Below are 13492 nucleotides of genomic sequence, written 5' to 3' on the forward strand. Positions count from 1 at the left end.
CTAGACAAAACTTGAGAGAAACTTGACTTCCTTAACCCAAGAAATTTGACATCCTTGGCCCAAGACTTTGCAATCCAAGAAGTTCAGGCTTATCATAAATGATCATGAATGTTTATCTGAAATTGCATTTGCCTATCCATCATGGCCTTAGCCATATCAAAAAGATAGACGGCCAAAACAAATAGACTGGTCTACATCATCGGCAAATGGACCGCCTACAGTACATAGCAGCCAGCCGGTACAGAACAGGTCATCATTCATTGACGTCCCTATTTGGTTGGAAATTGAACAATTCATGTCATGTATTCCTATTCTCAGTCTTCGGGCTGGCTCTCCTTTGTTGTTATCGCCGCATCCACACGCTATCACAAACCTACCTATACTTTTGGACTTTTTAGTAATTTCATTATCATTTAATCAATGAGAGAAAAAGGAGTCAAACGAATCCGTCGGCTAAGACTTATCCAAAACGTGCTTGAGAGTTGCCAAGTTATTGCATGGTGGGAGTTAGCACAATTCAAACTTTGGTAGACATGCATGCAGAGAATCGTCGAAGCTTCTGAAAGTTAATGCTGTACAAGAAAGACAACAAAATACAAGTCAAAATTAAACAAAGACGAAGATCTATCTCTACATACCATACCTAGAGTAGATATATAAAAAGGCTACTAGCTACAGATCAATCAAACACACCTTACATCCAAAACTTGTTCGAAGAGCTTAGCCTTTAATTTGTTTATTTGCATCAATTTTGAATTAACAAGATGATGACTGCGCGTGTAACTAACGAGATGGAAGTAGGGGTGCCTGCAGATGATGTGTGGGCTGTGTATGGCTCGCCCGATCTGCCCAAACTCTTCGTCCAACTAATGCCCCAAGTTTACAAGAGAAATGATGTTCTTGAGGGTGATGGAACGGTCGGCACTGTCATTCTCATTGAACTCGACGACGGTATATTGCCCCAAGTTTACAGAGAAATGATGCTCTTGCATTACCCTTTAATTTCTTCTTCTTTTCATCATTTTATTTATTGCATTAATGAATGAATTGAAATATTTCTTATTAATCCATGATGGTTTAATTTGATACTTAAATATAATTACTGGTTTCAGCGCTTCCTGAGCCACGTATATGGAAGGAGAAGTTCATAAAGATTGATCATCAAGAACGTGAGAAGTTGGTCCGGGTGATTGAAGGAGGATTTCTTGATATTGGGTTTCGTTCATTCGATATTATCTTCAAAGTCATAGAGAAAGACGCCTCTTCATGCATCATTCAATCCACCACTGCCTTTGAGCTCGACGACAAGTTTGAAGACAACGCTAACCGTATTACCGCTGGTACTTTGTGGTGGGTGGCCAAAGCAATTTCAAACTATGTCATACAGAACAAATCCAAATCCAAGGGCGACAACAACTAATCTATTTATTGGCGGAATTTTATGATTCTTGATTCCTGTAATTTATTTCTTCATTTCTTAGAAACAGTTAATAATTCCACTATTAGATCTACTCCTCTCTGTTGAGTAATTTTCGAGTCTGTGTCCGTCAAAAGTTTGTGTTCTCCTCTGTACGTGTTGATCGAGTAGTTCTCGGGTCTGTCTCTCAGATGTTTGTGTCCACAGTCGCCATTTACATAAAATGGTACTTTGATATTGAGGCTAATGCCGTTCTTTTGTAGTTGCAAGTTTTAATTTATTTGTCTAAAATATAAATGTAATTCAATAATTCGTTATGCATGTTTGAAAGCCAGCTGCATGTTCTATTATAGTTAGGAAAATAAACAACAAGTAGAAAAGCCAAACAAATTGAGAATGGTTCCACGGGATAATTGAATCATTCGAACCTGTGTATTTATAGGTCAAGAACTCTATCAAATAGAGTTCAATGACGCGAGGCATTATTATTTGCCTAACATAACCATCATCATGTACAAGTTGGGAGCGTCTAATTGTTGGCAGAGATCTGAATTCGGATTTTTTAATAGATTAGTACTCACTATTCGCTTTCGTTGTTACTACATCGCAACTGCTTCCAAATAAATATATTTTTATTTTCTAGATGAAAAATTCAACAAAGACAAGCCTTATCTCCAACGCGTTTTTTCTTTCCGACAAAATCTGAAAAACCCGAGTCGCCGAAGTTGATCAGACGACAAGACAATGGGAAAATACAAGTCAAAATTAAAAGGGGCACATATCAAACGAAACTTTACATCCAAAACTTGAACAATTTTCTTTCTTAATTTGTTTCTTTGTCTGAATTATTGTAATTGCATCATGCCAAGGAAGAAAAAGATGATGATTGGACGTGTAGTTAACGAGATGGAGGTAGGCGTGCCTGCTGACGATATTTGGGCTGTGTATAGCTCGCCGGAGCTGCCCAGACTCTTCGTCCAGCTTATGCCCAATGTCTACAAGAAAATTGATATTCTTCAAGGTGATGGAACGGTTGGCACTGTCTTACACATCGAATTCGCCGATGGTATATATGTGTTTTTATATATTTTTCCTTTCTTCTTGCTTTCAGAAAGCATTATTTGATATATATATATATATATATATATCAATATTTCTTAATTAACCAGGAGCTCTACCCTTTGTGTTCTTAATTTATATATGATTAATCAATATTTCAGGGTTACCGGAGCCACGTAATCTAGAGAAAAACGCCTGTTCGTGCATCATTCGATCCACCACTGCTTTCGAGCTCGATGAAAAATTCGAAAGCAACGCTAATCTTATTACTGCTGGTAATTTATGGGGAGCGGCCAAAGCAATTTCAAACTATGTCATTCAGAACAAATGAAATAGGAGAAACCACCAAGTCCACCGAATTTTATGATTCTTGATTGGCGTCCCTTTAATTCTTGCATACTTTCCTCTGTTTTAAGTACTACTTGAGTCGTCAGTGTGTATCAAGTTTTGTATTCGGTAACAGGATGTTGTTTGTCTATATAAAAATAAAACAGTAACTCAGTGTGTATAAAATGTAATTCAATAATTGATCATCTGCCTGGAATTCTGGAAATCATAAAAATTTCGGTTGCATATTAAAATATATAAGTTGAGTGCTTTCTCCGTTAATGCAATTAAATGAGTAGATACATTATTTAAGTTTTTTTAAATTTGTGCCAATGATTTCACTGTCTATTATTGATGACAAAATAAATAAATAAAATAAAATAAAATTCCGTCGATTCTACTCCACCCCTTTCTCTCAAGGACATGGAGAAAATGACAGGACGTCTAATATCAGGCCCATGTACAGTTCATCAAAGCTGAAAGGTAGAGGCAAAACTCAGGTTGAGTTGGAATGTGTTCAAGTTAATAACCCAACCCCAATTCGTGAGTCGACCGAGATGGGATATATACCAACCATAATAATAATATTATCTAGGTGATTAACGTGTGATTTAATGGTTTATTTATATAAGTTTGATTAGGCTTATGAGCTTCAAGCACTGTTTTCAAAATCGGATCGGGCTGGAAAAATCAGGAATCGGTCACTTGATTGGTTCTGTTTTCCTTTAAAACCATTTTTTTCTCCTAAAATTATTGAACCAGCCGGTTAATCGTTCGAACTGTTCGAACAGTTTTGACCATTTTTTTATTTTTTTTATTTTTTTTTTATTTTTTGTCAGAACGAACTGATTATTCAGGTCAAACAGTCAGACCATTCAAACCGATAACTGTACCCCTGAGCGGTTCATCACCAATTCGTTTTTAAAATCCATGGTTTCAAGAGGGGCACATCATATATTAATTGCATTATTCGCATATCAAAGGGGCACATATCAAGCAAAACTTAACATCCAAAACTTGAACAATTTTCCTTTTTCTTTGTCTGAATTATTGCAATTGCATGACCACAACGAAGAAAAAGATGATGATCGACCGTGTGGTTACAAATTTCTTTCTTAATTTGTTTCTTTGTCTGAATTATTGGAATTGCATCATCCCAACGAAGAAAAAGATGATGATCGGCCGTGTAGTTAACGGGATGGAGGTAGGCGTGCCTGCTGATGATATTTGGGCTGTGTATAGCTCGCCGTAGCTGCCCAGACTCTTCGTCCAGCTTATGCCCAATGTCATCAAGAAAATTGATATTCTTCAAGGTGATGGAACGGTCGGCACTGTCTTATACATCGAACTCGCCGACGGTATATATACGTTTTAATATATTTTTCCCTTTCTTCTTGCTTTCAGCAAGCATTATTTGATGAATTGAAGGGATTAATTAGAATCTAGAACCCATTTCAATATATATATATATATATATATAGATAGATATATATTTCTTAATTAATCAGGAGCGCTACCCCTCGTGTTCTTAATTTATATATGATTAATCAATATTTCAGGGATGCCGGAGCCACGTATATGGAAGGAAAAGTTCATAAAGATTGATCATCAACACCGGGAGAAGGTGGTCCGACAAATTCAAGGAGGATTTCTTGATATGGGGTTTCGTGTGTTCCATGTTATCTTCAAAATCATAGAGAAAGACGCCTCTTCGTGCATCATTTGATAAGGCTAATCACTTCCGACCGAATCGGATGGGGAGATAATGCTTAGTTGTCGTGAAACGTGATCCCGTAGAATTCGGGAACCGGTAGAGTGATTATCGGGATTATGTTGAGGGTAGATTGGTATACCCAAGCTGGTTTCTACCTCGAACTAGTGTTCTCGAGCTAAGGGTTGTATACCCCAAACTGAATTATGAATTGATGTCGCAACCTGGTACCGAGGTGCCCTTAGCTCGGGATGAGTACCGAGGTGCTCTTAGCTCGGGATGATTTCAGCTCAAAGGGTCCCTAGCTCAGGGTAGTGGACCATAAGTTCACTAGCCTTCGCTCAAAGGTCGTGCTTAGACTCTTTAGCTTGGGTTTCCCAGTTCACCATTTTCTCAGCTCGGTCGTTTTTCTGGGTGAGTCTCCCCTAGCTTTTCTTTTTCAATTTAGTTTAGTTCGTAGTTATGTCACAGTTAGTTTTGATAGTCTTTTAGATGAGCCCGAGGAAGGTACCTAGGCTCAGATCGGTCCTCCCGAGATGGAGTCATCCTGGGAGGCGCGAGAGGCCACGAATAATCCGGCGTCTACTTCTCATCAAGGTACCGCGTTAGTGCTGCTAGCCTTAGTATTGTCAGGTACCATTCTCATTGGCAACTGCTCGAACTGCTGACGTCGGCTGCTGTGGACTAAAGGGTCTTGTTTGGATTCCGCGGCCAGAGCGCCAAATCGGTTTTTTGCGAGTGGAACTTCAAATTGCGAAGGCCGATGCAAAGCGGGCTTGGTGTGCTAGGTGCCTCCTGACCTATTTACTTGTTGCAAGGTGGGAGGAGTAATCTGTCTCTTCCTCCTGCCGCGGGATGAGACTTGACTCCCCTGAAGGTTCTGGATTTGGGAGGTCTCTCCCCAGCGAGGAGGGTGTTCGCTATGGTGGTGAGGCTTGGTTTGTTGCGTAGCTAGATGCTGAGGTGGAAGCAGCTGTTGATTCTGCGGTAGTAGAGGGAACTGCTGTTGGTACTGCTACTGAAAGACATGATGAAGGACTTGCTGCTGGTACAACTGGAATTGCTGGATCTATTGCATTTGGGCCTGCATGGCCCACATACTGTGCACCAAGTCGTCGAGTTGGTTATGTCTGACAACTAGGGGAATGATAGAGGGCTTTGCGAAGGTTGTACTTACCATAGAAGGAAGTGTGCGTTCACTGGTGCAATGACTTGAGGTACGTTCAATGCTGTGTCTGGCGTTGATGGAAGAAGCCATTGAAACTGGATATGAAATGCTTTGTGGAAAAAGAATTTTTTAAGCGTTCCCACAGACAGCGCCAATTGATGCTGCGCAATCTGGCTGCTCCTACCTGGCGGTGGCTTAGCTTCCTATAGATGACGGACGTGGAGAGTCTGCACAGAAAATCAGAGAACCCTGGGGTACTTACCCAGCGAGGTCGCTCCGATGCTTAAGTCAATTTATGCAAGCTGAATGTAATCAAAGAGCAAGAGAGCTAGTAAGTAGTAAAAATGTGTGTACCTTTGGGCCCTGGGAGGGAGGCCTTTATATAGTGGAGTCCTCACGGGCTTTACGAAGTAGTTCCGTGATCTTTGCCATGATAGAGTTTGTTTCCGCGTTATTTGGAGATAATGTTATCAGTTGATAAGGCTAATCACTTCTGCCCGAATCGGATGGGGAGATAATGCTTAGCTGTCGCAAGACGTGATCCTGCGGAATTCGGCAACCATTAGAGTGATTATCGGGTTTATGTTGAGGGTAGATCGGTATACCCGAGCTGGTTTCTACCTCGAACTAATGTTCTCGAGCTAAGGGTTGTACACCCCAAACTGAATTATGAATTGATGTCGCGACCTGGTACCGAGGTGCCCTTAGCTCGAGATGAGTATCGAGGTGCTCTTAACTCGGGATGAGTACCGAGGTGCTCTTAGCTCGGGATGATTTCAGCTCGAAGGATCCCTAGCTCAGGGTAGTGGAGTATTACTTTGTAGCGAGCTGGCTATGCCGAGTTGTCACCCATGTCGAGTCACGTCCACATGTCCCCTTATTACAAAGTCGGGCCAAATCACCATCCATCACCGTCTATTTTGATCCACCTCTTTCTCTCAAAGTCATGGAGAAAATGATAGGGCGTCAAGTAATAAATTGGAGGCAAGCATCTAATATCGGGCCCATGTACAGCTCATCAAAGCTCAAAGTTAGAGGTAAAACTCAGGCCGAGTTGGATTGTCTTCAAGTTAATAACCCAACCCCAATTCGTGAGTCGACCGAGACGGGATATATACCAACCTTAATAATAATATTGTTATAATATTAGGTGGTTAACATGTGGTTAAGATCGACCAATGTTTTAAAAATTGGATCGGGAGCTAAACCATTTTCCCTCCGGGTCATAGGTCGGTGGTTTAATGGTTTATATATAAGTTTGATTAGGCTTACGAGTCTCAAGAGCCAAGTTTTATTGGACTTGAACTTACTCAATTAGTAAACTAGTTTATCAATGTGTTTGGTTCCGTTAATGTTTATTAGAGTGGCGTTTATCTAATAAATACTCATTTTAAACGTTGTTTCATAAGAGATCACTAGTCACCCTTAATTGTTAATTGTTAGATTGGCAACCCTTGCCCTCTCACTAGGTTGCATTTGAGGTCCTTAGCAAATGAAACTAAGGGTCCGTTTGGTTTGCAGTCAAAATTGGAATTGAAATTCTTTAGAATCGGAATCGGAATGGTTTAATCCCATAATCTGTTTGGTTCAGACAGAAATAAGAGTAAGAATTATAATCAATAGAAGGGGATTTCATTCTCAAGGGAAGGGCAAGGAATAGCCATTCCTTCAAATGGAGAAATACCATTCTAGCAGGAATAGGAATAAGATTCCAATTCCATCCAACTAAACAATTAGAATCGAAATGGACTCTACTCATGCAAACCAAACGGGCTTAAATTATTGGAAAGCTACCTAAACGAGAAAAATCTAATTAAATCAAATTCAAGTTAAATTAAGGGTGCATTATTAATTCAATATTTCAAAATCAATTCACATTAACTAAAAATCATGACCCCAAAGTATCACGTGCGTGGCCTAAACAATGTATTTTCGCATTCTGCTCGGCTTAACTCAATTAAAAGTGGAAATCGAATATATTAACTCGGCTTTATCTCTGACCCAGTCAATGGTCAATTTTCGACAGCCAATACTAGCTTTCCACATGCTAAAACCTTAATAGCCACCCTAGGCGATCTTCCTGGTAACCCAGAATCTCTTTTTTTTCAAAGAAGCCTGCTTTGAAATTTGAAATTACATCTAATGCCAGATTGAATCTAATTTGCCTTTTGCTTAGTGTGGTGATGATGTTGTTTGGGCCCAATATCGGCTTGGTTGGGCTGTTCGGGAGCTTCCTAGATCTACGTGACACGTTATCCCACCCATTTCCTTGTTTGTCTTTTTGCCAAAAAACTTTGATTGTAAGTACTTTTTTACCCTTTGTCCATGGTAACGTGTCATGCGGATGAATCTCTCCAATTGCAAAAAAGCTGTTGGGTCCAAACAGCGGAAAGGCCCAACAGCCTATACTGATGAGAGAATTTCTGCGGATACGACCTTATCATGAGAATGGATAAAATAATAATTATATTTTAATTTATTTTTACTAAAAACCAAAGAATGGGTCTCAATAGGTGAATTTTCCACAAGCGACTTTAGATTAGATTCATACTTGCCATTGCAGAAAAATCAGGTCAGAGGCGTAAGAAGTTGAGGAGTTGGGTCATTATATAAACCTTAGAAAGGGATGTAAATATATAGGTTGCAAAAGCTAACATCTCCAGGATTGAAGACTGAAGAGCATTTGCTGTGTGGAGGGTGGAAGAAAATGATTCACAGTGTGTCTACTGAATTGGAGGTTGATCTACCGGCTGATGATATCTGGGCGGTATACAGCTCGCCGGAGCTGCCAAAGCTCGTCGTCAAATTGATGCCTCATGTCTACGACAAGATTGACATCGTTGAAGGTGATGGTGGGATTGGCACAGTTTTGCAGATCGTACTTAACCCAGGTATATATGTTTATTATGTTCGACGTCTCTTTGCTTGCTTTATTTTATTTTACAGGAATCTCTCTCTCTCAACCAGCTTTTACTCACACGTCCAAGGTATTGGCATAGCCAATAGACACTCAGACTTAATCCCCCACAAGGAACCAGGTTTGACCCAAGTAACGGTTGTGCAGAAGCTATAATTGGGCTCAGAATAAAATCAAGTTTAGATGCAGCCACCTCTCAGATTCGGACATGATATAGTTATCTACCAACATCCAATCTATCCGTTAATATTTAGATTGAAATTGGACTTTATCAGTCGGGTTCAGTTTGGGCTCGGGATTTGGATGTTATACATTTATTAACAAATTATGACAAAGACCCCTGAAATTATCATTCAGCTGTTTAAATTTTTTTAAATCTCGAAATTATCATTTTCTTATTTATTATTAGATTAGTTTTCTAAATATAATATTGAAGTCCTATGGGTTGATTTAATAGATCTTTGTAGATTTCTGGCTGAATTTCATATTTAGATGAAGTGGTAGAGGTTTCTTTCTGACAGATCTAATTTTAAAATTTCATATGATTGTTCTTGTTTTATTAGAGAAAGGAGTGGATAATTTTTATATATTAAGATGAAGAATGACATTCATGTCAGTGAAGTGAAATAAAAAAATTAAAAAAACTTGTTTTTCTATGTTAGTGAAATGATTCTTGTTATTTTAGCTGTTCCGTTTGGAGAAAATGGAAGTACTTCTGGGTCAATTATTAGGGTTTAAGAGAAAAGGACAAGAAAAATAAAATAAGGAAAATTCATGTAGATATTTTAGTAATTTAATGCATTCCATCAACTAACTTAAAATCCAAAGGGTATTTGTTGCAAAGTGAAAGTTTTTGGAGAGTCTTCATTGCAAATAAAAAATCGATGAGTAATAATCACTGACCTACAGCGATGTCTCTGCAATTTACCCTTAAAAAGAAAAAAAAAAAGAACCTATAACCTATTTGTGAAAATACAATATCCAGACCTATATATTACCATTATAATTGGAACTGATTCATACTTGATCCAATTATAAACGAGTTGAACTTTAACTTTATCATACTAAATTTATGCTTCAAAACCCATACAAAACAATAGTGTTCTTATGGATATTTAGTTTAATCGTAGTTGCATACATTTTACAATAGGTGGATTGCCCATATTAATAATGGTCACGCAGGTTAAGTTGAGTAATCCTGGTAAGACCTACTGTGCTCATCAGTTTTTGAACCCATCATTGACTACCTGGTTAGACCAATGATTTGGTGAGAATTCCGGTTTGGGACAACATCTAATCCATTATATCACAAAAAATATATTGATTTAGTCAATGACTTATTGACTCGGATGGTTGAACCATTGATCCATCAACCCAAAAAACTATTCAGTATTCATTGGTTCAGATGATGATGATGAATAGTAGTTAACAAATTTTAAATATCTAATTTTCTAAACCAATGAGCAGTTAGGCTCTCCTTCCAACAAAATTTTCAAATTTAGAAGTTTAAATTCAGCTCCAAGAAAATTCTCTAGCTTGCAAGAAAAAGCTGAAAGCAGTTAGCGTTTTATTGTTGAGCCTTTGTTTTTTCCTTTGATCTAGGCAGCTTAGAGAAAGTAGGTCCCAAAAACACAAAGAAATGGTTAAAAAAAAACACTTAAAGTCTAAAACCAATTTTAGGTATCACTTGTGAGTTGCGAATACTCTATTTTCGCCTTCAGAATAGCTATTATAGTCTAAAATGAAGTATTCTGGAGTCAAAGTACTTCATTTCTCATTGCACAACAGAAGTGCAAAATGGCTTGATCGAAACCGATTCAAACCTTAATGAAATTCAAAACAACAACAATAAGCAACAAATAACCAAGAAACATCAAAGCAATAAGAAATAAACACACAATACCAACTTTTAACGTGGAAATTAAACATCTCTAATGTGATGAAAAACTGCAGGGCATTAACCCAGAAAAGTCTTCATTATAATAACAACAAGGGAAATACAATGTGTTTTTCTCTATCATTAACTAAAAGATACCATCATCAAGAGAAATTTCTCTTGGCTCAAACTGAAATCCTCACCAAAATGGTGATTTACAACAATAAAACAAAGGGAGAATAAACACTTTTGGAAATGCTTCTTGGAGATAAGTGGTAGCACAAAAATTACTATGGATATGGCCTCCACAATGGCTTCTTCTTGCTTGAAATCCTCCAAGAGAAGCCCTAACTTTAAAAACTCAAGAGCCACCCAACATATGTGTGTGTAAAGATGAGAGAATGAGGGCATTTTTCCTTAACCCTTCTTTTTCTTCTTATGTCGTTTTGTTTTCTTTCTTTTTATTTTAACAAGTGGGCCCTACCTTATGAGGGAACCCAATAGAGAAGGGTGGAAGCTAAACTTTAGGATTCATGGTACACTTTGGCTGAGGAAAGGGTTTCATTGGACCCGGAGAATGACAACATTTGTGAGCAATCTGATGGACTTCTTATTGATAGTGTTGACAAGTTTGTTTATTATTTATTTAGGAGGCATTCAGAATTCTAGTAAGTCAAGGGGGGAACTGAGAGACTTGTTTATTGACATTGTAGTGGGAAAGGTACTTATTAGAGGATCTAAGGGTTCATTTTTTATATTCTGATAGGAAGAAAATTGGTCAATTAGATTTTGGTTTCTATTAATCAAGATATCCATCTTCTTATCTCATATTTATGTGGCATCCATAAAAAATTAATTTTCCTTAGGTCTGTGCTAATGTTAAGTATGGTTGGGTGTCTCGCCTGTGATAGAAATGATGGAGCCGCGTACATGGAAAGAGAAGTTCGTAGAGATAAATGACGGAAGGCGTAAGAAGGTGGTGCGACAAATCGAGGGAGGATATTTGGACATGGGATTTCATTTCTATGAAGATATATTCAAAATCAAAAAGAAATCCGATTCATCGTGCATCATTAAATCAAAATCGGTCTTTCGAGTTGACCACAAACACAAGGCCAATGCTTCTCTAGTCACCCCCGATGCATCAGCGGAGATGGCCAAGGCAGTTGCTGAATATGCCAAACAGAAGAAAACTAATAGCAGCAGCAGCAGCAAAGATAAAGCTAAAGCATGCTATGAATGAGAAACCAATTAAATAGAATAAACAATTCTGCGCTTTGACACTGTGCAATCAATCCATAGTTTAATTTATTTGAGGCTTGGGATAAAAGAATATGGGTTGGTTGAGCGTGTAAATAAATAATGGATTGGTGTTTGTTTGCTCTTCCACTTAATGATATATTCACATACCACCCAAAATAAATAAATAACACATGTAAACAAGGACGAGTGTAACTGCAATGCAATTTTCAATTGTTGCATGAGTACGGGAATTCAAATGAATTGAATGCAGACTTAGCTTCATTTTTGTTTCAAATTTGCTGTTGCTGTTAATATTAATTTTAGGGTTAAATACTTTAACTACCTTTATGGTTTAGCAAATAGATACAAATATATCCTATTATTTAAGAAATTATTTAAAGTATCTTAGACATTTCTGATAATGTATAACCGTTAATAACACCCATAATAAATAGATAAACTTTAGGGTAAATTTCTTAAACTACCCTTATGGTTTAGCTATTTGACCATGTGTACCTATATTGTTTGAAAATTGATTGATGCTACTCTTACTATTTATGACAATTGACTAATCCTTCTTGGTCGTTAGTGTGCATCAATAGAGTTGTGAAAAAGACTATTTTACAATCCACTATAATTACTCGGATCTCTCCCTCTCCTTCTCATTTTCTTCGTCGGAACTACTAGAATTGCCAAAACGACAAATGATGACCAGATCTCAGATTTGGGTTTAAGAGATCTAGATTCCTTGCAAAGAATCTAAGAGATACTCAGATATGGATTCCTTACTCGGATTTATCATCTTCTGATTTTTTCAAAATGAAGTAAACATCGGCAAGATAAGCATCGGCGACATATTGACACTACCCCTACACTCCACTTCAAGGACAACAATAGTGACATTAGCAAAAGTCACTCGTCTTCGGGGCCTCCTGAAATAACCTACTAAACTTCATCGGACCACCGAGGCTGCCTAAACCTCCCTATGCTCGTCGGAAGAGGAAGGCAAAGGTGAGGAATGGAAAAAGAACTTCATTTGACCACCAAGGTTGCCTGGACCTCCCCGTGCTCGTCAAAAGAGGAAGGTGAAGGTGAGGAATAGGAAAAGAACTTCATCCGATCACCGAGGCCACTTAGACCTCCTTGGGAAGGCAAAGGCCGTTTGGACCTCCCTGTGCTTCTGTCAATAGTCAAACAGTTGACAATGATACATCTGTCGTCGAGAATCTACCCTCTAGATCTATCGATTCAAAACATTTGGCTGATTTGGTGCTTGAGAACATGGTGGAAGGTTGCAACAACAGGAAAAGGCTGATTTTGCTCCTTCAGATTCAAATCATTTGGTTGGTTTGATGCTAGAGAACATGGTGGAAGGTTGCATCAACAGGAAAAGGCAAAGGCTAAGGTTGTCTGGACCTTGTTGTGCTTCTATCAGTAGTCAAATAGTTAATGGTGATGCTTCTACCATCGAGAATCTTCCATCTAGATCACTACCGATGTGCGGAATCCTCATGCACTACTCATCACATAAAAAGACAACCCAAACCCTCTAGATCTATTGATCTCACAACCCTCTTTTATTTAAGAAAGTAGGTCTCTAAACTGAGGGTTGTTAAAAGAAAGGTCTCTAAACTGAGTTCAACAACCCTGTTTTGGCCACAACCCTTTTCCAGCATTGGGAAACCAAGCAACAACATAGATGAAACAAGGGAGAGAGGGAGAAAGAACGAAGGGGAAGGAGAGAGAGAAAGAGAGAGGAGTCGGATGTAGAGGAG

At 38.4% G+C, this 13492-nt stretch overlaps 3 protein-coding genes across 3 annotated transcripts; all 3 read left to right on the plus strand.

Moving 5' to 3' along the window:
* The first annotated feature begins 664 nt into the window (after window positions 1-664).
* LOC148880900 (norbelladine synthase-like) lies at window positions 665-1679 on the plus strand. Its single transcript, XM_088962835.1, has 2 exons — window positions 665-951; window positions 1113-1679. Exons 1-2 carry the CDS (start codon window positions 765-767, stop codon window positions 1418-1420), a joined length of 495 nt encoding a protein of 164 aa, XP_088818961.1. The 5' UTR covers window positions 665-764; the 3' UTR covers window positions 1421-1679.
* A 517-nt stretch (window positions 1680-2196) lies between these two features.
* LOC148880901 (norbelladine synthase-like) lies at window positions 2197-2989 on the plus strand. The gene is made up of 2 exons (XM_088962862.1): window positions 2197-2483; window positions 2638-2989. Exons 1-2 carry the CDS (start codon window positions 2279-2281, stop codon window positions 2805-2807), a joined length of 375 nt encoding a protein of 124 aa, XP_088818988.1. The 5' UTR covers window positions 2197-2278; the 3' UTR covers window positions 2808-2989.
* A 5214-nt stretch (window positions 2990-8203) lies between these two features.
* Window positions 8204-11918, plus strand: LOC148880902 (norbelladine synthase-like). Its single transcript, XM_088962984.1, has 2 exons — window positions 8204-8573; window positions 11387-11918. The coding sequence occupies exons 1-2, from the start codon at window positions 8390-8392 to the stop codon at window positions 11716-11718; spliced, it is 516 nt and encodes a 171-aa protein (XP_088819110.1). The 5' UTR covers window positions 8204-8389; the 3' UTR covers window positions 11719-11918.
* The last annotated feature ends 1574 nt before the right edge of the window (window positions 11919-13492 follow it).

The sequence above is a fragment of the Nelumbo lutea genome, chromosome 1, assembly GCF_056320005.1.
Source record: "Nelumbo lutea isolate HS-2025 chromosome 1, American lotus-T2T, whole genome shotgun sequence".
Classification (NCBI taxonomy): Eukaryota; Viridiplantae; Streptophyta; class Magnoliopsida; order Proteales; family Nelumbonaceae; genus Nelumbo; species Nelumbo lutea.

Coding starts and splice junctions, on each gene's coding strand:
- LOC148880900 (XM_088962835.1), top strand. CDS start 765: ATGATGACTGCGCGTGTAACTAACGAGATGGAAGTAGGGGTGCCTGCA. Junction 952..1,112: donor TCTCATTGAACTCGACGACG/GTATATTGCCCC, acceptor TACTGGTTTCAG/CGCTTCCTGAGCCACGTATA.
- LOC148880901 (XM_088962862.1), top strand. CDS start 2,279: ATGCCAAGGAAGAAAAAGATGATGATTGGACGTGTAGTTAACGAGATG. Junction 2,484..2,637: donor ACACATCGAATTCGCCGATG/GTATATATGTGT, acceptor TCAATATTTCAG/GGTTACCGGAGCCACGTAAT.
- LOC148880902 (XM_088962984.1), top strand. CDS start 8,390: ATGATTCACAGTGTGTCTACTGAATTGGAGGTTGATCTACCGGCTGAT. Junction 8,574..11,386: donor GCAGATCGTACTTAACCCAG/GTATATATGTTT, acceptor CGCCTGTGATAG/AAATGATGGAGCCGCGTACA.